General features: G+C 42.5%; 2 protein-coding genes across 5 annotated transcripts in view; one reads left to right on the top strand and one right to left on the bottom strand.

Moving 5' to 3' along the window:
- The window catches only part of ITCH (itchy E3 ubiquitin protein ligase), a 118,864-nt gene extending 101,108 nt beyond the window's left edge, over window positions 1-17,756 (bottom strand). For 3 of the 4 annotated variants that reach the window (XM_028498438.2, XM_055089715.1, XM_028498439.2), the window contains exons 1-2: window positions 17,671-17,756; window positions 12,977-13,054 (exon numbers count right to left, since the gene is read on the bottom strand). The gene's annotated coding sequence lies outside the window, so the exon portion shown is untranslated. Of the gene's footprint in view, window positions 1-5,315; window positions 5,357-12,976; window positions 13,055-17,670 lie in introns of all 4 variants that reach the window. The other variant, XM_028498441.2, reaches the window with a different exon arrangement.
- A 6,287-nt stretch (window positions 17,757-24,043) lies between these two features.
- Window positions 24,044-25,660, top strand: LOC102982702 (S-phase kinase-associated protein 1-like). Its single transcript, XM_024128500.1, has 2 exons — window positions 24,044-24,586; window positions 25,231-25,660. Exons 1-2 carry the CDS (start codon window positions 24,131-24,133, stop codon window positions 25,264-25,266), a joined length of 492 nt encoding a protein of 163 aa, XP_023984268.1. The 5' UTR covers window positions 24,044-24,130; the 3' UTR covers window positions 25,267-25,660.
- Window positions 25,661-27,101: the final 1,441 nt, after the last annotated feature.

Here is a 27,101-nt window from a genome sequence, read left to right as displayed (position 1 = left end):
CAAATAAAGTCAAACTCTCAGCCTTACTAAAATACAAAAGCATACATGGTAACTGCAAATACTGAGTAGTCTCCCATGGGTAGGGGCCACTCAGCCAAGTTCCCAAACCCCTACTCAAAAGTTATGTATCAAAGGACCCGTTCTGAAAAATCTGTCTTCATTCACCAGCCACTACTATGAAGAATGGACTCCAGGGACTTCCCTGGTGGTCCAATAGTTAAGACTGTGCTCCCAATGTAGGGGGCCAGGGTTCGATCCCTGGTCAGGGAACTAGATCCCACTGTTGCAAAGAGGTTCCTGCACGCAGCAACGAGGATCCCGAGTGCCACAACTAAGACCCGGAGGAGCCAAATAAATAAATACATATTTATTAAGAATGGACCCCAGCCTCAATCCAGTTGGAAGTGGAAACATGGGAGTTGGTAATGGTTCCTGTGTATGCAATCAGTAGCCACACTACCCAGCTGGGTTGAAGACTAATTCCTGTTCACTGGTGCCACAGCAGCAGAGACTAAGGAGCAATGTTTAGATCCCATTCTCCACTAATGATAACAAAAGAGCTAACCTTGGTGTACCCGTTGAAAAAGGTATTGTCAGAGGGGATAAGAGTTCTTTGCGTTAGGGCAGAAAGTAAATACTCATTTCCATAACTTAATTCCTCAAGAAAAGGAGAGAAAATGAACTCCAACCCACTCACGATGGGGAAAAGCTCCTTTCCTATTTACTGGAGAAAGTTACCTTAATAGGGAAGTAGGATGTGGACCACCCCGTATCCCCCACAACAGTGACACCTTGGCTCTGAACATCACGTAATGATCTCAGACCATTGACAGTTCTTTCCCATTTTCCAGCCAAATGGGAATCCAGAGTGGATTCTAAAGCATATACATAAAAAGACAATTATCTTATTCAAAGAGAAATAAAGGAAGGTACAACTTTCAAGGTTCAATAGCATAAGAGTTTAAGAAAACTGGCACCAGAATCGGAACCTTTAGCGTTCATTTGCAGGTCTGAACTTTGTACCCAGTATTGCAGAAGGCAATTTTCTCCCAGTTCTCCCAAACAGCTTTCTGACAAACATTATAATATTAACTACTATTACAAGCTGTGTCCTGACTTTGACTACTTACTGCTAGAGTTTAAAGGATTTGACATGCCACAATAAATATAACTACTGTTGTACTACTATAACTATTGTTCTCTTTTGCAACCAATGCTTGTGTGAAATTATACAACCTAATTAAATATAAAGTTGAATTTCCTGGCTTCCAAGACACTCTTATTTCTCTCTCTTAAAACCCAAGAATTCTCCTCAAAATAAGACCCTGGATAGCCACTATCCCCATCCTTCCAGCAAACCTTTCTCAGATAATTTTTACACATTATTTAAGAACTATCAAGTAAACTAGATGTCAATACTAATGAGTTAATGAGTAATGTCTATGTATACTTTATAAACAAATTCATGCATTTATATTAAAAGAACTAAAAAAGCATGCTATAAACATTGTATTAAAAACCCAGAAAAAAAATTAGAGAGAGAATCATTTACTTCCAAGAGCCCTAAATACTGGGGGGAGAGAAGAGAAACAAATTACCACTTATCCATTAGGAAACAAATAGGATTATGAAAGCAGAGCCAATTCTACACTCCAATTTGGGTCAGCAAATTTTTACCTTAGTATTCTATTCCAAGACTACCTCCTCTACTTTGAGTCCCAAAGGAACAGATTAAAAACATCATTTCAAGGCTTCCCTGGTGGCGCAGTGGTTGAGAGTCCGCCTGCCGATGCAGGGGACACAAGTTCGAGCCCTGGTCCAGGAAGATTCCACATGCCATGAAGCAACTAAGCCCGTGTGCCAAAACTACTGAGCCTGTGCTCTAGAGCCTGTGAGCCACAACTACTGAACCCACCCACATGCTGCAACCACAGAAGCCCACGCGCCTAGAGCCCATGCTCCGCAACAAGAGAAGCCACTACGATGAGAAGCCTGCTTACCACAACGAAGAGTAGCCCCTGCTTGCCACAACTAGAGAAAGCCCGCGCGCAGCAACGAAGACCCAACACAGCCAAAATAAATAAATAAATAAATAAATTTATTTTGAAAAGAATATATATCATTTCAAAGAAGGCAAAATACCACACACATATTTGTTCTCACAGATAAACATGGAAATCCAGGAAAGTTAAATGGATTGCCCAATTAAGCAAAGATTTCTTAGCTGTGACACCAAAAGTACCATCCATAAAAGAAAAAACTGAGAAATTAAGCCTCATTAAAATTAGGAACTTCTACTCTTCAAAAGACACTATTAAGAAAATGAAAAGACAAGACAAAGGCTGGGAGAATACATTTGTAAAATGTAATGCATATCTGATAAAGGACTTACATCCAGAATTCATAAAGAACTCTTACAGCTTGATAATAAGATAAACAACTCAATCAAAATGGATTGTCCAAGGTCAGAACAGAAGACGCAGCCAAAAACTGAAGATCTCTAGCCTTGCTCAACGTTAATTTCATGATTTAAAACCACAGTTCCATAAATCAGCCAAAAAAAAAAAGAAAGAAAAAAGAGAAAAACAGGGAAACAAATGAAAAAAAATACTTATGTCACTGCTGTACTTGAACTTATTCAGTTTGGTCCTTTTCAAAATTATTAAAATATATATTGAGTTCAGGACTACTCCCAAACCCCTCTTGAACAAAAAGAACCCTACCAAAGAGCACAGTCTCAAAATAAGAAATTCCAAATCATCACACAAAATCAAGTAATCACTGAAATAATTAAAACAGACTTTCTCCCCTTCAGAATTACAAAAAATTAAACCCTTGTCTGGATACCTCAGGCTGATTCATATTTTCTCAGGCAAACAGGAAGAGCAAGTCCTCTAAGAGCCAAATTTCTTTTAATAAGATCCCATATTTTCCTTCTCCAAAATAAAATTTGGGGGGCTTCCCTGGTGGTGCAGTGGTTGAGAATCCACCTGCCAATGCAGGGGACACGGGTTCGATCCCTGCTCCGGGAAGATCCCACATAAGCCAAAATAAATAAATAAATAAATAAATTTATTTTGAAAAGAATATATATCATTTCAAAGAAGGCAAAATACCACACACATATTTGTTCTCACAGATAAACATGGAAATCCAGGAAAGTTAAATGGATTGCCCAATTAAGCAAAGATTTCTTAGCTGTGACACCAAAAGTACCATCCATAAAAGAAAAAACTGAGAAATTAAGCCTCATTAAAATTAGGAACTTCTACTCTTCAAAAGACACTATTAAGAAAATGAAAAGACAAGACAAAGGCTGGGAGAATACATTTGTAAAATGTAATGCATATCTGATAAAGGACTTACATCCAGAATTCATAAAGAACTCTTACAGCTTGATAATAAGATAAACAACTCAATCAAAATGGATTGTCCAAGGTCAGAACAGAAGACGCAGCCAAAAACTGAAGATCTCTAGCCTTGCTCAACGTTAATTTCATGATTTAAAACCACAGTTCCATAAATCAGCCAAAAAAAAAAAGAAAGAAAAAAGAGAAAAACAGGGAAACAAATGAAAAAAAATACTTATGTCACTGCTGTACTTGAACTTATTCAGTTTGGTCCTTTTCAAAATTATTAAAATATATATTGAGTTCAGGACTACTCCCAAACCCCTCTTGAACAAAAAGAACCCTACCAAAGAGCACAGTCTCAAAATAAGAAATTCCAAATCATCACACAAAATCAAGTAATCACTGAAATAATTAAAACAGACTTTCTCCCCTTCAGAATTACAAAAAATTAAACCCTTGTCTGGATACCTCAGGCTGATTCATATTTTCTCAGGCAAACAGGAAGAGCAAGTCCTCTAAGAGCCAAATTTCTTTTAATAAGATCCCATATTTTCCTTCTCCAAAATAAAATTTGGGGGGCTTCCCTGGTGGTGCAGTGGTTGAGAATCCACCTGCCAATGCAGGGGACACGGGTTCGATCCCTGCTCCGGGAAGATCCCACATAGCACGGAGCAACTAAGCCTGTGCACCACAACTACTGAGGCTGCACTCTAGAGCCCACAAGCCACAACTACTGAAGCCCGCGTGCCTAGAGCCCGTGCTCCGCAACGAAAACCCACTGCAATGAGAAGCCCACACACTGCAAGGAAGAGTAGCCCCTGCTTGCCACAACTAGAGAAAAAGCCCGCCTGCAGCAACGAAGACCCAACGCAGCCATAAATAAATAAATTTTTAAAATAAATAAATAAATAAAAATAAAATAAAACTTGGATGACACAGAGACTTCTTTTCCTAGCCTTTATAAATGTTTACCCCACCAAGTAAATGGTTAAAAGAGAATAGAGAATTCCAAAACTAGAGAAAAATGTAATGAAGGTCGTGCCCCAACCAACCTTCATCTTTCCAGAAAGCACTACCTTTAACATTTTATCAAACATTCATTTACTGAGGGACTTTATATTAGAGAATGGTTCTAGCTGCTTTGTCAACAACAGGAAAGAAGGAGGACTAGCACAAGACCCAGAAGAGGTAGGCTGCAGCCTACAAGATAATTAAGACACCAAAAAACCAAACAACCCAATTAAAAAATGGGCAAAGGCGCTTCCCTGGTGGCACAGTGGTTGAGAGTCTGCCTGCCGATGCAGGGGACACGGGTTCGTGCCCTGGTCCGGGAAGATCCCACATGCCGCAGAGCGGCTGGGCCCGTGAGCCATGGCCGCTAAGCCTGCAAGTCCGGAGCCTGTGCTCCGCAACGGGAGAGTCCACAACGTGAGAGGCCCGCATACCAGGAAAAAAAAAAAAAAAAAAAAAAAAGGCAAAGGAATTGAACAGACATTTCTCCAAAAAAGATATACAAGTAGCACATGAAAAGACACTCAATATCACTAAGCACTGGAGAAATGTGAATAAAAACCACAATGAGATACCACTTCTCCCATCAGGATGACTATTCTTTAAAGAAAAGAAAACAAATGAAATGTTGGCATGGGTGTAGAAAACTGGAACTTTTGTGAACTGCTGGTGGGAATGTAAAATGGTATAACTGCTGCAGAAAACACTGTGGTGGACCCTAAAAAACTTAACATGGAATTAGTAACAACAAGGTCCTACTGTATAGCACAGCGAACTACATTCAATATCCTGGGATAAACCATAATGGAAAACAATATAAAAAAGAATGTATATATGTGCATAATTGAGTCACTCTGCTGTACAGCAGAAATTAACAACACTGCAAATCAATTATACTTCAATAAAAAAATAAACTTAAAAACAACAACCAAAAAAACCTGGAATTCCTACTTGATCCACTGATTCCACGTCTGGAAATATACCTAAAAGAACTGAAAGGAGAGACTCAAACACGTATTTATACAGCCACATTCACAGCATCATTATTCACAATAGTCACAAGGTAACCCAAATGTCCATCAATAGATGAACTGATAAACAAAATGTGATATACACATAAAATGGAATATTATTCAGCTTTTTAAAAAGAATGAAATTCTGGAACATGCTACAACATGAACTTTGAAGACACTGTGGTAAGTTAAATAAGCCAGCCACAAAGGACAAACATTGTATGATTCTACTTACATGAGGTACCTAGAATAGTCAAATTCTACATAGAGAGAAAAATTAGCATAGGGGCTTCCCTGGTGGCGCAGTGGCTGGGGGTCCCCCTGCCGATGCAGGGGACACAGGTTCGTGCCCCGGTCCGGGAGGATCCCACATGCCGCGGAGCGGCTGGGCCCGGGAGCCATGGCCGCTGAGCCTGCGCGTCCGGAGCCTGTGCTCCACAACGGGAGAGGCCACAACAGTGAGAGGCCCGCGTACCGCAAAAAAAAACTAAATTAAAAAAATAATAATAGGTACAGAGTTTCAGTTTGGAATGATGAAATTCTGGAGATGCATAGTAATAGGTGTACAGCAATGTGAACAGATTTAATGTCACTGAACTGAACGCTTAAGAATGGTTAAAACTGTAAATTTTGTTATGTATATTTTACCACAATAGCAAACAAAAAATAATCAGGACAGGTAAGTTCATCATTTTCCTTGCCCCTTAGAAATGAAAACATCAATTTACATAGTAAAATCAAACAGGGCAGACTGAACATATGTGCTACATCTCCATACTCTCCCAAAACCCCAACAAGATGAAATAAAGGAAAAAAGTTTACACCCTGAAGGGCAAAGACAAAGGGAGAATAGATGACTGCAGATCAATGTCAGCAATATTCTGGACAAGGAAAAGCAGCAGTACCTAGGTTCTGCACATTTCAATACATACATAATACAGTTTTTAATTAAGACCTACAGTAATTCTTTCCTTCCAGAAAGTCAAGGGAAAAAAAGCTAATCTAGGATTTCCCTTTGAGTACTAGCTTTCCACAGAAGCAAATGCAGCTAATCCCTCTTCCACGTTCTTTTCCTTCCACAGCAGACCTATAATTAAATGAGCCACCTAAAAATCCCTTTTAATTTTCAGAACAAATGAACTCCAAAATCTAGGTTAGACCATGCTTCAAAAGTTCAAGGAACAAAAAACAAATCCCTTTTCCATTAAATGAGACTTAAATTTAGCTCAATTTGACGCTGTTGCTGCATATCTATGATGGCGGCAACTTTGTCTACTTTTCATAGGCCCAGTTCAGTATTCTTATTCATCAATGAGGGAAATGTTACTATCTCAAATATTCTGAATGCTCAGGCTATATCTAACACACTATTCAAACTACTTTCTAAAAAGACTACTTACAATAACTACATTTTGCATTTTAGTCAAGAATAAGGAATTAACTTTCCTGTGTATGTCAAGAAAATTTTCATGAGAAAGTACAAACAAAACAAAAGGCCTGGTGAAAATTAAATCCTAAAAATCACTTTCTCTGGTTATACAAAATAAACACATTCCACCTTTCTACATTTATCAGTTTTTTTAAACATTCTGAATCATAAATTAATTACTGTGTCAAGTTTCTGCAACAAAATTCTACATCTTTTCCATGAGAAAATCTTTTGTTAGTGTTTCCAAACCTTGTTAAATACAAAAATTCCATGTTTAAACTGAAGTCCTCAGAAACTCCTCAGAGGTTTTAACTGAGCCGACCAAAAATGTGAAACTAGAAGTGTAATAAGCAGTTGAACTACTTTGATTCTTCCTTTTCTATTCTTACGAAGCTGGGAAATCATAAGACTATGTACGTGATCCATCATTAAAGAGGGTGCTGGGGCTGAGTAATGAAGATCCACAACATGAAAAAAAGAGAGATAGGACTTCCCTGGTGGCGCAGCGGTTAAGAATCCACCTGCCAATGCAGGGGACACAGGTTCGAGCCCTGGTCCAGGAAGATCCCACATGCCGCGGAGCAATTAAGCCCATGCGCCACAACTACTGAGCCTGCGCTCTAGAGCCCGCGAGCCACAACTACTGAAGCCCACGTGCCTAGTCTGTGCTCCACAAGAGAAGCCACCGCAATGAGAAGCCCGTGCACCGCAACAAAGAGTGGTCCCCACTTGCCGCAACTAGAGAAAGCCTGCGCGCAGCGACGAAGACCCAACGCAGCCAAAAAAAAAAAAAAAAAAAAAAAGAGGGATAGCCTCTTTAGTATTATCCTCACATATCCCAGTTTTTTACAGAAGAATGAATATGGGAAAAGCTTTCAAAATCTGCCCTCTTTACTGCAGGGTCCTACTGTCACAGGGTGACCCAAATACAAGCTTCTGTCACTTTGCATTCTCACTACCACCTCCCTAGACTGGTCTCCCTACCTCCAGACACTACCAACCCTAGTAAATACTGTAGACCTCAATATTACCAAATAAATCTTCATAAAATATCATTTCATCCTCTCAGTCAACAGGACTTAAGGTTATTCCAAAATAAGAAGGCTGGTGAAGGGGAGCAGAATTTTTCACCCCAAAATATGCTACTTTGGCATAAGGATTATTTTGAGCTAAAAACAATCAAAACTCAGCAGATTCAGTAAAAGCTCTTTACCTCCCCCTCAACTGCCTAAATTTACACTGAAAAGGAGGCCTGTACCAAGAAGAGAACTATTGCCAGAGATATCTTTTTAGCTAAGAAACTTACCTGCATATCAAGGCAACCTTATTCTGCAAACATCTCCTCTCCTCTTCCTTTTGTATCCCCAGACTCTTACCCCTTTCCTTAGCTCAGGATATTCATATAAGCCTCTATTAGGTGGCTGCCCTTTGGGTCTCATACTTTTATGGGGCTCCCATACCATATTTAGGAAATTTGTTTTTCTCCTGTAATCTGTCTTATATCAATGATTAGACCAGCCAAAGAACCTAGAAGGGAAGAAGAGAAATTTTTTTCTGCCCCTACACTGGTCTCTTAATTTTTCCAAACTTTCTCTTCTTATGCGGACCACACAAACCCTCTTCAGATTAATCTAAATTAACTGTACTTCTACCATCTCAAGTCCATTCCTGCCATTTTGCCCATTCTGAATCCCAGTTTTAAATAACTTCTCTCCTCCTCTTTGCCTTAATTATTCTATATACTCCTCATTCAGCCCTAGACTTCTCTAAGGTATCACATGAACTTTAAAAATCTCTATGTGGGTAAGGACTTTCTTCCCAGAGGGCAAGGAATATGGGTTATGCTGCAAAAAATTGAGCCCCAGATCAGAGGCTGCAGAATGGCAACCCACAGACAAATCCTGCCCACAGTGGTGATTTGCTTGGCTCACAGTTTTTTATGAATTCATTAAGTTGCCAACATTTAAAAATAAAAATTTCTCACAAAATCTGGAATTCTAGCTTCTGTTCAGAAAAAAGTTAAGATGTTCAGGCCACACTCTGTCCACACGCCAACCCCCCCAGCCCCCTGCCAGATCAATAGTGAGCCAACACTGAATTATATATTTTAAAATGATGAATTTCACCTCAATTTAAAAAAAATAAAGTGAGCCAAAGCTGCATAACAGCTGCCTCACTGGAGTGACATGAATTCCCTAAATCACTTAAGTCCCAATCTGATCTATCATTACTGTTTAAAATGTTCATCTAGCCCTTGTAGGCATTTGACTTTACAGTGCTCACCCTAGATAAATTTACTGAATTAATTAATAAATTGAGAAGATAATTTTAAGAAGGACAAGGTTGGTGATGATGATAATGTGATAATGACAACAACAGTAATACTGGCAATTAACATTTCCTGCTTATTTTGAGCCAACTATTGTTCAAGCAAAAATACATTATCTCATTTAGTCCATGCAACAACCCTATGGATACATGCTACTATTATTCTCAATTTACAGATGAGGAAACTAAGACACAAAGAAGTTAAGCAGGGCTTCCCTGGTGGCAAAGTGGTTAAGAATCTTCTTACCAATGTGGGGGACACAGGTTCAAGCCCTGGTCTGGGAAGATCCCACATGCCGCAGAGCAACTAGGCCCGTGAACCACAACTACTGAGCCTGCATTCTAGAGTCCACGAGCCACAACTACTGAGCCTGCGGGCCTAGAGCCCATGCTCCACAACAAGAGAAGACACCGCAATGAGAAACCCGCACACCGCAATGAAGACTAGCCCCCCGCTTGCCGCAACTATAGAGAAAGCCCATGCACAGCAGCAAAGACCCAACGCAGCCAAAAGCTTAATAAATAAAATAAACAAATTAAACAAAAAAAAAGAAGTTAAGCAACTTGGCCAAGGTCATACTGCCAGGACACGGTAGAACCAGAATTCAAAATCAGACAATCTAACTCCAGTATACACTGTTAACCCCTACAATATGATTCCCTACCATACTTTCCTCTGTGACCAACTGAACTGACTCTCTGGAATGAAGAATCAAAGACTAAATTTTAGAGCCTGTTCTTTCTTTACACAAATGACTAAAAAGCAAACCACAGTTCACCTAAATGCAGATGGCATTTCTGGATTTTTTTCCTCGTCTTTAGAGAAAAATTTCTCTGTAATTGACAAAGTTTAGGGAATCCAATAAAATAACATGTATTTGTTATCAGACTATTTCTGGAGTAAGGTAAGCTCAATATGCAGATGAATTCTTAGTTTAAAAATACAAAGTGATGGGGCTTCCCTGGTGGCGCCGTGGTTGAGAGTCCGCCTGCTGATGCAGGGGACACGGGTTCGTGCCCCGGTCCGGGAGGATCCCACATGCCACGGAGCGGCTGGGCCCGTGAGCCATGGCCGCTGAGCCTGCGCGTCCAGAGCCTGTGCTCCGCAACGGGAGAGGCCACAGCGGTGAGAGGCCTACGTACCGCAAAAAATAAATAAATAAATAAATAAATACAAAGTGATGATTCAGTACAAAACTCCTTCTCTCTCGTGGAGTAGAAGGTTATATATATTAGGGTAAACAGTTTGCAGACGTGAAAAAAACTGCAAGTTTCTTGAGGGCAGGGACTGCTTTTTCCATGAGTCCCTCCAATGCCTAGCACAAAGCAGCAGTTAGCATATGTTCAATTATATTAAAGGAAGCAAGATATCCAAGTATCTTAAATTGCAGTGCAACAAAATCCTTACTATAGCATTTATCATCTTGCTTTTTACAATAATTACTGGTGAACAAGTTTGTTTTCCTGACAAAAACACAAAATCCTTGAGGCAGAGTACCCCTTGGGACCTAGCATAACAGGGGCTCAATAAATGCTTATTGAGTATTATAAACTTAACATTCCTATACTTAGATTTCCTGTAAGTCTCTCTACCAATGTTTAAAGTAGCACTTAAGGGAATTCCCTGGCAGTCCAGTGGTTAGAACTCCACACTTCCACTGCAGGAGGCACGGTTCGATCCCTGGTTGGGGAACTAAGATCTCGCAAGCCATGCAGCGCAGCCAAAAATAAATAAATAAATAAAGTAGAACTTAAATAAAATGGCTTCTCATTTATAAAGCACTGGATTTTATGAAGTCCTATTATAAGATATTACTGAGACCAGTCCTATATTATGATATCAACAAAGCCCTGAAAAATTAGTGAGCCGGCATATGAAGCACAGAGAATAATCAACGAGCTAGGAGAGAGCACTGTGTTCATACTTTCAATAGACAAGTAATGCAGTCCAGAGAGATTTAAACGAATTGCTCAAGATCTCAGAATTTAAGTAACAAGCAATACCAAGGCCAGAATCCATGTCTCCTGAATATTGGCCCAGTTTTCTTTCCACAAAGAACTACTCTGTGAGCTCAGGATGAAGTGGATACTTTTAGAAATATTTTAAAGATATTTGGTATGGAGAATCATCTTTCCCAGTACATAATTTTTGTGAGGTATTACATCACCATTAAAGATATGAAATTTGCCTTGCTCCATTAACTGCAGATAACACCAACTTTTTCCCTTGTTCTACATATTTTTTTCATTTTCATGTCTTTCCTTTCATTATCCTCTGAGAATTCTTCTTACTATCTCTTATTTATCTACTTTTCCTCTTACCACTTCCCTTCCCTAGTATCTCTCACAAAGCAGCCTATCTCCTTCTTTTCTCTCCATAATTATTAAAAAAAAAAAACAGATTAAGCACATATTTGATTATAGCAGTGACCTGGGATACCATAATAAGCAAGTCACAGCCTTGGTCTCTTGGCATTTATAAGGCAATTTGTTAACAAAAATATACGCTAAACACAAAGGGTCACACAGTTGAATGAATAATAAACATTTTATTATTATGACGTTTACAGTGGAGACAAGAAGCCCAGTATGGATGAGACACGTATGAAGAAAGGTGGTAATGACAACAGCTGCAAGGTTAGGGTTAGGCAAATGAAAAGGATCCTCTCTTCCTATTCAGCTTTCTCACCAACCAATTCACATGCTCTACTTCATTCAGTCCCTATACTCTTACTGCTTGACTTTTCCTATGCTTTACTTTTATTCTTAACCAGTAGTCTTCCTTTTCTCTCTCCTGATCATTTATTTTTTTTCCTCTCCTGATCTTTTAAAGTGCATCTGTCCTGTCCTGCTTTCCTTTTCAATATTATTGCCAACTCCTCCCACCTTGTAGATCTACATAATGCCTTAAGCTGTGAATTCATTTTTTTCTAAAGATTTAATATGTATTATTTTATTGGGTTGGCCAAAAAGTTCGTTTGGGTTTTTCTGTAACATCTTACAGAAAAACGAATGAAAGAACTTTTTGGCCAACCCAATATTTGATCCTCACAACAATGCCAGCGAGGCAGGTAGGAATCAACACATCTATTTTACAGATATATAAACTGAGTCCTGTCAGTATTAAGTAATTTGCCAACAATCAGTTTGTCAGTGGCAAAATCAAATCAAAACCCAGACCTTTTCTTTCCAAGTGCTCTATTCTTTTTCCACTGAACCATACTGTCTTCTTTTTAATTCCTACACTTTTTGTTTGTTTGTTTGTTTTTTGTTTTTTTTTTTGTGGTACGCGGGCCTCTCACTGTTGTGGCCTCTCCCTTTGCGGAGCACAGGCTCCAGACGCGCAGGCTCAGCGGCCATGGCTCACGGGCCCAGCCACTCCGCGGCATATGGGATCCTCCCGGACCGGGGCGCGAACCCGGTTCCCCTGCATCGGCAGGCGGACGCGCAACCACTGCGCCACCCGGGAAGCCCTAATTCCTACACTTTTTAACCATATACATGCACATGTCTGGACAAGTATACAGAGATAAATGTTTATAAAATAGCACAAGTGGGAAAAGTTTATGTATGTCTAGGGAAGCTAGAAAAACAGAAAAGTCAGTCCTCAGGACTCAAATTAAGAGTACAATGTGGCTCACATTGTACAATATGGCTAATCCTTCTAAAGGCAGCTTTGGGTTTCAGGTCCAAGTAGAAACTGTCTATTTCTTCAACCAACTGATTTAGCCAGCATGAACACCAGTGTCTCCCCATACCTCCTCACAGCTGTTAATATGACCAGGGCTCACCCTCAGCACCATTCTTGCCCCCCAACCTCTCCCACAAGCATGCCACCATACCTGAAGTTTTCACTGTTTGAAGTCACTTCTTTGGGTTAAGGCGCTGTCTCCAGAAGGCCACTGTTAAATGCATGTTACCTGAGAAAGGAAGGAGGGTCCATTAACACATTATTCCTATGGTTAAACACATCAGATCAGCAATGACCTTAGGAATCTGACAGCACAATGTCCTTTAAAAAGTTTCATGGGAGGGCTTCCCTGGTGGCACAGTGGTTGAGAGTCCGCCTGCCGATGCAGGGGACACAGGCTCGTGCCCCGGTCCGGGAAGATCCCACATGCCGCGGAGCGGCTGGGCCGGTGAGCCATGGCCGCTGAGCCTGAGCGTCCGGAGCCTGTGCTCCACAACGGGAGAGGCCACAGCAGTGAGAGGCCTGCGTACCGCAAAAAAAAAAAAAAAAAAAAAGTTTCATGGGACAGATAATTTTTGATGGAGCAGGCAGGATAAGAAGGTGAGTCGGGGAGCAAATGACTCACACTCTGTTAAGGGGTGACCCCCACCTGTGTATGGCTACATGGCAAAACGAGGATGGCCATATAAACACATACTCTACCTATTGGGGTCACAGTAAGGACTATCCCTGCAACTTGGAAGCTCCTAGGGATAAGAAAAGAAAAAGTACTCCAAGGATCAGAGTATAGCCAGTTCTGAAAAGAAGTAAAGAGCTGAGTTGGCAGTAGTTCTCCAAGGACAGTACACTGCTAGGCTGAAAGAGGACAGAGGCAAGGAACAGCTTCTGGTTAACTACTTCTACTTGTGAGGCTAGTTTCCAACCCAACATTTTTAGCTGAGGGCTGACCTCTCAACCAGAGAATGCTGCAATTCAATTCTGCAACCCGCCCCCTTGCTAATTTATATTGACTCAAAGCCAGTATCATTTACAGCCACAAAAATCAACATGCCTTTACTGAGTGCTTATTATGAGCCCAGAATTTCGCTAGGTGCTATAAATACAGGAGAGGGGAAAAAAAACCTTTATACATTTTTGCCTTAATTCATATAAGGGAAACCAATTCCCAAAACCCAAAACAGAGAGAAGGCTGAGGAACAAGAAAGGAAGTGGGGGGTGGGGGGGGGTGGACAACACTAGTTCCTATGAGTACTAACACAAATTTCTTTTTTTTTAATAAATTTATTTATTTATTTTTGGCTGTGTTGGGTCTTTGTTGCTGTACACGGCCTTTCTCTAGTTGCGGTGAGTAGTGGCTACTCTTCATTGCAGTGCGCTGGCTTCTCATGGCGGTGGCTTCTCTTGTTGCGGAGCATGGGCTCTAGGCGTGCGGGCTTCAGTAGTTGTGGCTCACGGGCTCAGTAGTTGTGGCTCGCGGGCTCTAGAGCACAGGCTCAGTAGTTGTGGCACACGGGCTTAGTTGCTCCATAGCATGTGGGATCTTCCCGGACCAGGGCTCAAACCCGTGTCCCCTGCATTGGCAGGCAGATTCTTAACCACTGAGCCACCAGCGAAGTCCCAACACAAATTTCTTAAGCCAGAATGAATACAACAAAACTCACTTCTAGGCCAAAGTTCCTTGCTAAACTTTTAACTAAACAGTCAAGAGGCTCAGGCTAGAAATACTTTTTTTCTTTTGGTCTAATACCAAAAGCTCTTTAGTAGCACACATTCATCTTGATACACTGGAGAAGAGGCTAAGAGTTACAAAACTTGGTTCTACTTCTAGCTCTGATTCTTAACTAGTTTTTTTTTTTCTTTTTAAAATTTATTTATTTTTGGCTACATTGGGTCTTCGTTGCTGCGTGCAGGCTTTCTCTAGTTGCAACAAGCAGGGCCTACTCTTCGTTGTGGTGCGCGGCCTTCTCTTTATGGTGGCTTCTCTTGTTGCAGAGCATGAGCTCTAGGCGTGTGGGCTTCCGCAGTTGTGACAAGGGCTCAGAAGTTGTGGCTTGTGGGCTCTAGAGCACAGGCTCAGTAGTTGTGGCACACGGACTTAGCTGCTCCTCGGCATGTGGGATCCTCTCGGACCAGGGCTTGGACCCGTGTCCCCTGCATTGGCAGGCGGATTCTTAACCACTGTGCCACCAGGAAGTCCCAGTTTTTTTTTTTAAACAAACAGAAAACTAACAGGTTGGACTAGTCTAAGAATAGCATATACCTGGCACATATACTACGCATTAGATAACTAGTGTCCACAGGAGGAATCACTAATCAATCATAACTCACTTTCCCAGAGAATGCATATGATCAAAATCCTTCTCAACACAGGGCTCTGGTAGCTACTTCAAATGAAAGTTGGCCCATAAAACAAAATATATCTGCCACTGCAGACTGTAGATAATCTCTACAATCTCTTCCAACTCTAAAATTCTACAACCAAGTTCCTGAGGGTGGGAGAAAAACACTTCCAACAAGCTTAAATCAATAGTATTGATAGTCATAAATTTCAGTCTAATCTCCAAATTCTACAAATTGCACCTGATCAAGGATGCTAATGAACAATACATTCTGATACCATTAACATACATAACCTATCAATATTATTCTGATTTGTTAATGGGTTCTTTTGACAGAAAAGGAACCTTTTACCCAGACCGGCCCTAAAGAAATCCTCATACAAAAACAGGGCAACAATACTGCACTAGTAAAGAACTAAATCCAATCCCTTGATCATCCCCACAGCCTCTCTACAAGGTCAAGCCTTTCACTTCTTACCTAGACCTCTGCAACAGCCACTCTTCTATCCTTTTTCACTCTTGTCACCAGAGCAATCTTTCTAAAGCAAACATCTACTCATATCACTTCCCTGTTCAAAAATGTGGATCTATTGCTCACAACATAAAACAAGCTTTTTTGCATTATACTTAGAACTTTTCATATAGTAGCCTTTTACCTTTCTGGCCTCACATCCACAGTGCTCTCCTTCCCCATCCCACTCCCTGCTCTCTTTTTCTTCCACAATCCTCTCCATTTACGCACAGTATTAAGGTGTTTCCTCTGTCTGCCCTCCTTCCCAATCCCCATCCTACTCATCACCTAACGCCCAACTTAGGTCCAGGAGCAGATCCTTCCTCCTTCTCAGGTCAACCAGGACACAACTGGTTACCTCCTCTACTGTCTCAAAGCTTTTTACAAACAATCCAAAGTATTGTTTGTCTGCATGGCTCCCAAGACCATCAGAATTGCCTGAGGCAAGTTTTAACCCAAATGTATTAAATCAATCTCAGGGAATGAGGCCCTGAAATTTCTACTTTTCAAAAGCTCCCCTAATTATTCTAATGGTCAAATTTGGGGGCTAGTGGTTTGTCTCTTCCAATAGGTGTAAAGATAGTTCTTTAACTAATGTAGAAATGATTTATTCTAGAATACACTGAAGAAGTATTCTGCACTTGTTTATTTCATATCATACCCTTGCTGACTTGACTCATATGCTGAAGATGAAGGAATTCCTTTTGGACTCACACCCAAAAAAATTTACATTCACTGTTCAAAAAACCAGGTGAATTTCCACCTTCATTTCTAAATCTTAAAAATGAAGTAATCGTACCTTGAGTAAACCTATGAATACACAGTGAAGCCTCTCACCAGAGCTGCCATGAGAACTTTACTTCGGCTGAGAAACAAAACCTTAGCCCATTTTGAAGGTGGAAATACACTGCCTTTAGTACTTCCTTAAGACCTAATTATGTTAGGAATACATGCGAGACCCCAGCTAAGTACAATGATAGGTGTCTGGCTCAAGTGCCTCGTTAATTTTCAAACAAAATTCCCACTCTTCCTTCCCCACCCCTCACTCCCAAAAAAGTATAATGAAGCTGTAGAATAATGGCAGAAAATCTAACAAGATTAAGATATGAATATAACCAAGACAACAAGCTGAGTTGTTACTGGGAACTGTGGATTTCGGGTAGTTTGCAAATTCACCTGGTTACATCGCTAACCTGGGGCCCAACGTCTACCTGGGGCCCAACAACCGTGTGTTTATCTCTCTTTGAGTCGCGGCCCGGAGCTAAGTCTGAAAACTTGAGTTCCCCACTTAGTCACCCCTAAGTCATGTCCTCATCACGGCTACTTTTTTCTTCTCTCCACTAATGCAAAGGGCACTCTCAGGAGGAAGGACACTGACAGCTCCACGTCTGCAAAACTCCACGCCGACGGCGGGCGCGGAGGAGGACGCCAGGGCCGGGACCACCATGCTGGGGGACAATGGAGGGAGGAGGGGAGTGGAAGAGAGAAGAGAGGCAGCCGCTGTACTGGGCCCCTCTCGCGAGTGGGGGCTCCAAAAAGTCTCGGGAAGGGCAGCGGGTGGCAGGTGGGCCCGGCCACCGCCCCTCGCGGGGCCACGTCGCCCGCGCCGGCCGCTGCCGCCCGGCCCCGCGCGTAGGCCGGGCCGCGGCAGAGTGGCCCCCGGGCGGGGCTGAGGGGCTCGGGGCCAGACCCTGCGGGCGCCCACTGCGGCCCAGTCCCCTCATAAGTTGGCGCCCGCGAGGCTAGGGACGCCGGACGCCTGAGCCCAAGAGTGGCCGCTGGGTGCGTCCAGCCGACCCACCCCGACCCTCTGCCACTAGCCCGAGCTCCCCGCGCCCCCCACGGGCACCGGCTCTTGAGGGAAGAGGAAGCAGCCGCGGCTCTGGGGTCCCGGCTGACGCGCCGCACTCCTCCATCCCTCGTTCTCCTCGGACACGCTTATCCAGGACCCTCCCTCTCCCCAGAACTGCCTCCAGTCCGCCCGCGTGTTTTTACCGGGACTCGGGGCGGCGGCGACTCTTCAGTCCCTCGACTAAGATGGCAGCCGGTCCCGAGCCCGGACCACAGCTACTAGAGCGAGTTGGCGGCCAACACGCAGGCGCCTCCAGCTCGAGAGGGATCCGGCCTACAAGCCCCAGAAGGCCTTGCGCACTAGCCCGCTGCCGGCAGGAAGAGCTCGCAGAGGCTTTTGAGCGCAGCTAAATCGGGGTTTGCGCTCAGTCAGGTGGGAGGGACGTTTGGATTGCTCCCAGTACCTCTAGGCTTTTTTGAAAACCCTCCTAATCACACACTAGAACCTCTAAAAGCTGTAGCTGCGGATCCAAAACTCTAGTATGCATCAGAATCACCTGAAGGGCTTGTTAAAACTTAAGACTACTGGGCCCCACCCCCAGGGTTTCTAATTCATCAGATCTGGGATAGGACCTAATAATTTTAATAATTTACATTTCGGACAAGCTCTCTGGTGTGCTACTGGTAGGATATCACACTTCGAGAACCACTGAACTGCAGCTTAGTCCTTAGGAAAGTACACTCAGGAGTTACATTGATTGGATTCAACTCCACCTTTTAACAGGGCCAGGCCGCCAGCAGAGTGGCCCCCAGGTGGGGCTGAGGGGCTCGGGGCCAGACCCTGCGGGCGCTTAGGGATGATGAAAACAGCTTACACGTAAGTGGTGCCAACATGGCAGGTGTTCTAAGAGCTGATCAATAAGATTCATATTTTGGTTTTTAACACTTTTTATTTATTTAGGCTGCGTGGGGTCTTAGTTGCGGTATGCAGGGTGTTAGTTGCCGCATGTGGACTTCGTGTGGACTTCTTAGTTGTGGCATGCAGGCGGGATCTAGTTCCCCGCCCAGGAATGGAACCCAGGCCCCATGCATTGGGAGCACGGAGTCTTACCCACTGGACCACCAGGGAAGTCCCCTGATCAATAAGGTTCTTTAATCCTTACAACAAATCTATGAGGGAAGTACCTTCATTTTCCTCACTTTACAGATGCACAAACCGAGTCACAAGTTGGATAAGAACCCAGGCAGTCTGGTTTCAGAGTCCAACCTCTTAACTTCCTTCATGGGTTGTGAGAAAAGGCTGTGCAAGTGGACTCAGAGGCACAACTAAGTGCTTAGTAACTAGTGACCTTTGTTGTTATTGTTTAGCGTGTTCCTCTTAATGAAAATAGTATTTTACCATCTGTAAAGTCACTTACACTTTTCAAATACTTTCAAATCCTCCATGTCAATGTTTCCTGCAATGTACCTTAGGAGAGCTTGTTAAACATACAGATTCCTGTAACCCCACCCCGTTCACATTGTCTAGTGCAGTGGTTCTCAAACTCTAGTTCCCACCAGCATCACGTGGAGGACTTAAACCATAATTTGCTGGGCCTCACCCCCAGGATTTCCAATTTGGTAACTGAGGTCAGGCCTCAGATTTTGCGTTTTTAACCACAGACCACACTTGGAGAATCACTGTGGTAGGCAGTGTTTCTCACCTTTTTTTGAAATCATCATCTCTGTAAGGAACATTTTTACACTTTTTTTTTCTTTTTGGCCACCCCACGCAGCATGCGGGATCTTAGTTCCCGGTCCAGACCTGTGCCCCCTGCAGTGGAAGCACAGAGGTTTAACCTCTGGACCGCCAGGGAAGTCCTAGACATTTTGTCCTAAATTCCCTCATGAAATTTTAACATCACAAACATACTGTTTATCAATTTATGTGCCGTATATCTTTGCTTTTACCAAAAAATTGGGGAGGCAGAGGGAATTCCCTGGAGGTCCAGTGGTTAGGCTCCACGCTTTCACCGTGGAGGGCGCTGGTACAGTCCCTGGTTGGGGAGCTAAGATCCTGCAAGCTGCACAGCGCCGCGTGACAAAAACAAAAGAATAAATTTAGAAAAAAAGAATTTAAAAAAAATTACCTCTGCACCCTCAACCAATTTTTGTCCTATTAAGAATGGGGGAATGTGGATTTTTTAACTAGTGCCCCAGGTGATTCTTATCACTAGGCAAGATTGGGAACACAGTGTGCCTTTAAGGTATGAGGTATTTTTATTCCCATTATACAGAGAGGGAAATGAGTCTCAAGGAAATTAGATGAATGGTCCAAGATCACTTAGCCAGGAGCCAGGGATCCAACCGAAGTCCGCTCCAGATTCTGTCTTCATATACAATTTTTAAACTATCTAATGTTAGGCACAACTAATGTACGGTGTTTGAAATCAGGATAGTGATTACCTTTGAGGGAAGGTAATACCAGGAAGGAGACCGAAAAGGATGTTCTTGGGGCTGGTAAAAATGTTCTGTGTCTTGACCTGGGTGCTGGTACACAGGCATGTTCACTTTGTGAAAATTCATCAAGCTGCATATGTATGATATGTGTATTCTTCCTGTATATTATATGTCAAGAAAAGTATATATAAAACAAACATACGTTTTAAATGTATACTCATTTTATTCCAAAAATGCATCTCTTTCTAACTACATGCCGGCTTCTCAAACTTTAGAGTGCATCAAAATCAGCTGGAGGGCTTATTAAAACCCAGATCGCCAAGTAACACACCCAGAATTTCTTAAGTCAGGAAGTTCTGGAATCAGGCCCAAGAATTTGCATTTCTAACAATTCCCAGGTGATGTTAATGCCTAGGGATCACATTTTGAGAACCACTATGCTGGGTGGACTATGATATCCTAACCTTCTTGCTCATACCAACAGGATAGATTAGCTGTGATATGGGAGGTAGAACCTAGCAGAATTAATGTCAGGCTTCTTCAGAGGCACATAGATCAAGGAGCTAGTTCCGACTATCAACATCTTACTTCAGGGGTTTTAGGGAAATCCCCTGAACCTCAGTGGCCATATCTCTAAATAGGAATCATAGATACTACCTCCTAGGATGTTGTGAAGATTCTAGGACATCCAGGGTAAGGAGTTAGCTGGTGGTTCTCCAAGGAGAAGCTGGGTTGGTGAGGGCAGAGAATCCCAGCCTGGGCATTTCCTCATCTCCCATGCTGTGTGGCTCTGGCTCCCAAGTTCCCTGATCCAAAAGCCAGTCTAGTCTTGGCCTGGTCAGAATGTAGGACTGGTGGCTAATAGAGCCTTGAGCCACCTACACCCTCCTTCTGCCTTGGACAGCCAGGTCAACCTGGGACAGGACCCAGCCCTGCTAGAGCAGGGGCAGGAAGCCTGGGAGAGGCCCCCACCAGCAAGGGAAGGAGTTTCCCAGGCCTTTGGAGAGAGAAGGAAGCAGGGATGCAGAGCTGGAAGGAGTGGGGAGAGAAACCCCAGCAGCCCACATGCCACCTGTCACTTACTGGCTTTCCCTGCAGAACACTTAGTCACGCTGCTAGTCACGCTGCTGTCCCCCACTTCCCTGGAGCCATTCTGCATTCAATGCCAGAGGAAGGGAAACACTTGAAAAGTGGCAGAACTGTGTGTTGATGGAGAGAAGACACTGGATGGCACTTCTGGGAGCCTCAGATCTGGATCCAAAGAAACCACTTAAGACCTGAGGTCATGGCTTATCATTTTCCCTCTTTAAGACTGTTTTGTTGGGACTTCCCTGGTTGTCCAGTGGGTAAGACTCCACACTCCCAATGCAGGGGACCTGGGTTTGATCCCTGGTCAGGGAACTAGACATGTGGACTCTCAGTTGCGGCATGCAACTAAGAGTCCATATGCCACAACTAAAAGATCCTGCATGCTGCAACTAAGACCCGGAGCAGCCTAAATAAATAAATAAATTATTTTTTTAAAAAAAAAGGAACTTCCCAGGTGGCACAGTGGTTAAGAATCCACCTGCCAATGCAGGGGACACAGGTTCGAGCCCTGGTCCAGGAAGATTCCCACATGCCACGGAGCAGCTAAGCCCGTGTGCCACAACTACTGAACCTGTGCTCTAGAGCCCGTGAGCCACAGCTACTGAGCCCACGTGGCCCAACTACTGAAGCCCGAGCGCCTAGAGCTTGTGTTCTGCAACAAGAGAAGCCACCGCAATGAGAAGCCCGCACACTGCAAGGAAGCCCCCGCTCGCCACAACTAAAGAAAGCTCACGTGCAGCAGTAAAGACCCAATGCAGGCAAAAATTAAATAATTTTACTTTTTAAAAAAGACTGTTTTGTCATCTGCAAAATGAGGTACACAATTTCTGTCCCTAGTCACCTCAGTCCCTCCCTCCTAGGTAGGGTTGCCAGATTTAGAAAATAAAAATGTAGGATGGGGCTTCCCTGGTGGCACAGTGGTTGAGAATCTGCCTGCCAATGCAGGGGACGCAGGTTCGAGCCCTGGTCTGGGAGGATCCCGCATGCCGCGGAGCAACTGGGCCCATGAGCCACAACTGCTGAGCCTGCGCGTCTGGAGCCTGTGCTTCGCAACAAGAGAGGCCGCGATAGTGTGAGGCCCACGCACCGCGATGAAGAGTGGCCCACACTTGCTACAACTAGAGAAAGCCCTTGCACAGAAACGAAGACCCAACACAGTCAAAAATAAATAAATTAATTAATAAATTTTAAAAAACAAAAACAACAACAAAAACCCAAAATTGTTCTTTAAAAAAAAAAATGTAGGATGCTCAGTTAAATTTGAATTGCAATAAAAAATTAATAATTTTTAGTATAAATATGTGACAAATGCATGTAACATTCCTACACTAAGTTTTTTTTATTGTTTATCTAAAATTCAGATTGAATTGGGCATCATGTATTTTATTTGGGAACCCTACTTCCAGGGCTTTAAACACTTTCTCCATTGGGGTAGTGAAATTAAATGCCTCCAAGGACCAGTAATAAATAGCCATAAAGAGTGCTCAGCACCTCCTCCTGCAGTTTTTGGGAGGACTTAGAGATTCAGAGGAGCATTTGCAGGACTGAAGAACTCCTTGAGATAATAAACAGCATGCCAGAGCTTCTCCTAGTCCTGTTCATTATCCTCAGTACCTCTTTTCTTGCTCTCAAACATGAAGTTGTCCCTCTCCTAGGAAAGCCCCATTGGCCCATAGCTACAGATTGCAGATCAGAATCACCTCTTGCCCACAGTTCTCAATGGAAATGTCTATCCTAAACTGAAATATACCTGTCTTTAAAAAAAAAAAAAAAGTCATGCCTGCAAATTCCTCAAGCAAAAATGGAATCAAGAGACAAGCATCTGGGCTTCCCTGGTGGCGCAGTGGTTGAGAGTCTGCCTGCCGATGCAGGGGACACGGGTTCGTGCCCCGGTCCGGGAAGATCCCACATGCCGCGGAGTGGCTAGGCCCGTGAGCCATGGCCGCTGAGCCTGCGCTTCCGGAGCCTGTGCTCCGCAACGGGAGAGGCCACAACAGTGAGAGGCCCGCGTACCGGGAAAAAAAAAAAAAAAAAAAAAAGACAAGCATCCAGGTCACATTATGCAAGATGGAAAGGTGTCATCAGACCACAAACTCCGGGGAATCTTAGAACTCGGCCTTGACTCATGTAAACTTCAGAGGCGGTAAGGGCTGCAATTAGAGATATAGGAACATGTGACTTTGTTTTCGGTCCTGGAGGACCTTCTAAACTTGGAGGGAGGAGGGGCAGGTCCTGAAAGGTCAAATGCTTCAGTCACGTGTGTTCAGGCTGCTTCCTCAACTGTGAAACAGGACTAAACTCTTAGGGTTGTGGGGAGGATAAAATGAGAGAGCATTAACACAGTACAAGACCATGGTAAGTGTTCAATTAAAATTAGTGCTTGATTTTTCACACGAGGCAGCTGTGTGCCAAAGAGGTTTGAGGACTTGCCTGAGATCAACAACTGGTGGATCGGGATTCAAATTTGGTCAGCCTGACTCTAGAGCCCTCACTCATCCTTTAAGCCAGTATCTTCCAAGGGGTTGTGCACTGATGATGCACACAAAATGATTTTAGGTGGTACCAAAAGTGGCCATAAAAAAAAAAAAAAAAAAAAAAAAAACAGGGCCTCCCTGGTGGCGCAGTGGTTAAGAATCCACCTGCCAATGCAGCTGATACGGGTTTGAGCCCCGGTCCCAGAAAATCCCACATACATGCGACAGAGCAAATAAGCCTGTGCGCCACAACTACTGAGCCTGCGCTCTAGAACCAACGAGCCACAACTATTGAGCCCATGAACCACAACTATTGGGCCCATATGCCAGAACTACTGAAGCCTGGCCACAACTATTGGGCCCACGTTCCACAACTACTGAAGCCCACGTGCCTAAAGCCTGTGCTCTGCAACAAGAGAAGCCACGACAATGAGAAGCCCGTGCACTGCAATGTAGAGCAGCACCCACTCGCTGCAACTAGAGAAAGCCCGCGCACAGAAACGAAGACCAAACACAGCCAAAAATAAAAACAAATAAATAAATTAATTTAAAAAAACCAGAACAGGTGTTGGCCTTGTTCTCTGCTTTTGTGTTTTTCTTTTTGCAGATGCCGCCCTGCTCTCATCAGCCTCTGGCCCGCCATCTCCTTGAATCCTAACACCATGCCTTCAATTAAGTTGCAGAGTTGTGATGGAGAGATATTTGAAGTTGATGTTGAAATTGAGAAACAATCTGTGACTATTAAGACCATGTTGGAAGATTTGGGAATGGATGATGAAGGAGATGATGATCCAGTCCCCTTGCCAAATGTTAATGCAGCAATATTAAAAAAGGTCATTCAGTGGTGCACCCTCCACAAGGATGATCCTCCTCTTCCTGAGGATGATGAGAGCAAAGAAAATCGAACAGATGATATCCCTGTTTGGGATCAAGAATTCCTGAAAGTTGACCAAGGAACACTTTTTGAGCTTATACTGGCAGCAAACTACTTAGACATCAAAGGTTTGCTTGATGTTACCTGCAAGACTGTTGCCAATATGATCAAGGGGAAAACTCCTGAGGAGATTCGAAAGACATTCAATATCAAAAATGATTTTACTGAAGAAGAGGAAGCCCAGGTAGGTGGCTAACAGCTTGTTCTTGATCAAATGCTTTTCAAGAGAGACTAAAACCCATAGCATGCTAGGAAAAGAGGTATTTATATCAAGGAGTCTTGACTTTACTTGAGGGAAAATAGGTACCTTCTATATGCTAAAAATATTCTGGTCTGTCTGTTAGTCTAAGCACTTAGATGATACTGTTCTTTTATAAGCATAAGAACAATTAGTTTTCATCCAAAGGTGCTGTTTGATATTTCTTCCTTAGCAGTTACTAGTTTTGGCACCTGGGACCTTACATGTAAGCCATCAATATTTGACTTCAGAAGAGCAGGCCCTGTGGATTATGTGCCAGGATACTTCAGAGCAACTTAGTGAATGGGGAAGAAATGAATAGATCAGAATGATTTTGTTGATGCAGGTCATCTCTGGTGACTAAAGCTGTAATTGCCCATTGTCTTTGCTTTTCTTGATAATTTCAGTAGGGCACAAGAAAAAACTGGGGAGGGAAAGAATGGTAACCTGGAAGCGTACTGTTAACCGGGTTTTTCTGGTTTTCCATCTATTTCCTTCTAACCCACCTCACAGGCTATTGATGAATCATTAGATAGTAGTCTTAGAAAAGACTACTTAAGGTACTTCCTTATATCTGTCTCTTCTTCTAGGTACGCAAAGAGAACCAGTGGTGTGAGGAGAAGTGAAATTTTGTGTCTGATGCTGTAACACTGTAAGGATTGTTCCAAATACTAGTTGCACTGCTTTGTTTATAATTGTTAATATTAGAAAAACAGTCCACAAATGCAGCAGCAAATCAGTTGTATTAGCAGAATGTTGTCCTCATTGCATGTGTAGTTTCAGTACAGATTCCAAACTTATGGCTCAGTTTCTTCTAGTACGTTCAAAAGTTCTTTTTTCTTTGCTCTGAATAAAATTGAACTGTGGGTTCTCTATAGAAAGTGGCATTTTGGGCTTTCCCACTTTTTGTAAAGCAATTTCTGCCTAGTTTATTGTCCAGTTAACTTTAGTTTAGTGACTTTTAAAAGTTGGCATTGCAAATAAAACAACTTGCAAAAATTTTTCTGAAATAGAAAACAACAAAAATTTTTCAATATGAAAAATTTCAAAGATACATAAAAGAAAAGAAAATAGTATAATGAATTTCCAGCTTCACCCAGCTTCAAATAGCAACTCATTAACAATAGCTTTCATCTATTACCTCTGCCGATGGCTTCTTTTGAAGCAAATGCCAGACATCATATTATTTCATATGTAACTATTTTGGTAGAATTTGGTATGGTAATTTTTAAAATTTTTATTTTATTGAAGTATAGTTGATTTACAATGTTGCATTAATTTCTCCTGTACAGCAAAGTGATTCAGTTATACATATATATGCATTCCTTTTCATATTCTTTTCTATTATGGTTTATCATAGGGTATTAAATACAGTTCCCTGTGCTATACAGTGGAAGCTTGTTTATCCATTCTCTATATAATAGTTTGCATCTGCTAATCCCCAACTCCCAATCCATCCCTCCCCCAACACCTTCCATACAAAAATCTCTTAAAACTTGATAATAAGAAGACAAACAACCCCATTTAAAAAGGGGCAATAGGGACTTCCCTGGTGGTGCATTGGTTAAGAATCTGCCTGCCAATGCAGGGGACATGGGTTTGAGCCGTGGTCCGGGAAGTTCCCACATGCTATGGAGCAACTAAGCCGGTGCGCCACAGCTGCTGAGACTGCGCTCTAGAGCCGGTGAGCCACAACTACTGAATCCCGTGTGCCTGGAGCCCGTGCTCTACAACAAGAGAAGCCACCACAAACAGAAGCCTGTGCACCGCAATGAAGAGTAGGCCCTGCTCACCGCAACTAGAGAAAGCCCCCGTGCAGCAACAAAGACCCAACGCAGCCAAAAATAAATAAATAAATAATTTTTAAAAAAAATTTTTTTAAATTAGAAAATAAAAAGGGGCAATAGATATGAACACATTTCACTAAAGAAAGTACAGGAATAAGCACATGAAAAGATGCCCGACATCATTAGCCATTAGTGAAAAACAAAATAAGCTGCCATTTTATACCCACTAGAGTGGTTATTTTAAAAAAAAAAAAAAAAACAATAACAAAGTTGGCAAGAATGTGGAGAAACAGGAAGTCTTATACTTTGCTGGTAGAAGTGTAAAATGGTACAGCCACTTTGGAAAACAGTCTGTTGGTTTCTTAAAACGCTAAGCATAAATTTATCATATGCTCCAACAATTCCACTTCTACATATATGACCCAACAATTCCACTTCTATGTATCTACCCAAGAAAAATGAAAAAAATGAATGCCAATGGCTTGCATGTGACTGTTCACAGCAGCATTTTTCATAATAGCCAAAAAGTGGGGGGAATCAACTTAAATGTCAATCAATTGATGAATGAATTTTTAAAATGTGCCATATCCATACAATGGAATACTATTCAGTAATAAAAAGGAATGAGCTATTGATACATGCTATGTCATGAATGAACCTGAAAACCATTAAGC

The sequence above is a fragment of the Physeter macrocephalus genome, chromosome 14, assembly GCF_002837175.3.
Source record: "Physeter macrocephalus isolate SW-GA chromosome 14, ASM283717v5, whole genome shotgun sequence".
Classification (NCBI taxonomy): domain Eukaryota; kingdom Metazoa; phylum Chordata; class Mammalia; order Artiodactyla; family Physeteridae; genus Physeter; species Physeter macrocephalus.
This window is presented reverse-complemented; position numbering and strand designations above follow the sequence as displayed.

Bases quoted from the DNA above. Each gene is read 5' to 3' on its own strand.
- LOC102982702 (XM_024128500.1), top strand. From the start codon at position 24,131: ATGCCTTCAATTAAGTTGCAGAGTTGTGATGGAGAGATATTTGAAGTT. The intron at 24,587-25,230 runs GTAGGTGGCTAA...CTCTTCTTCTAG, and splicing joins CTGAAGAAGAGGAAGCCCAG to GTACGCAAAGAGAACCAGTG.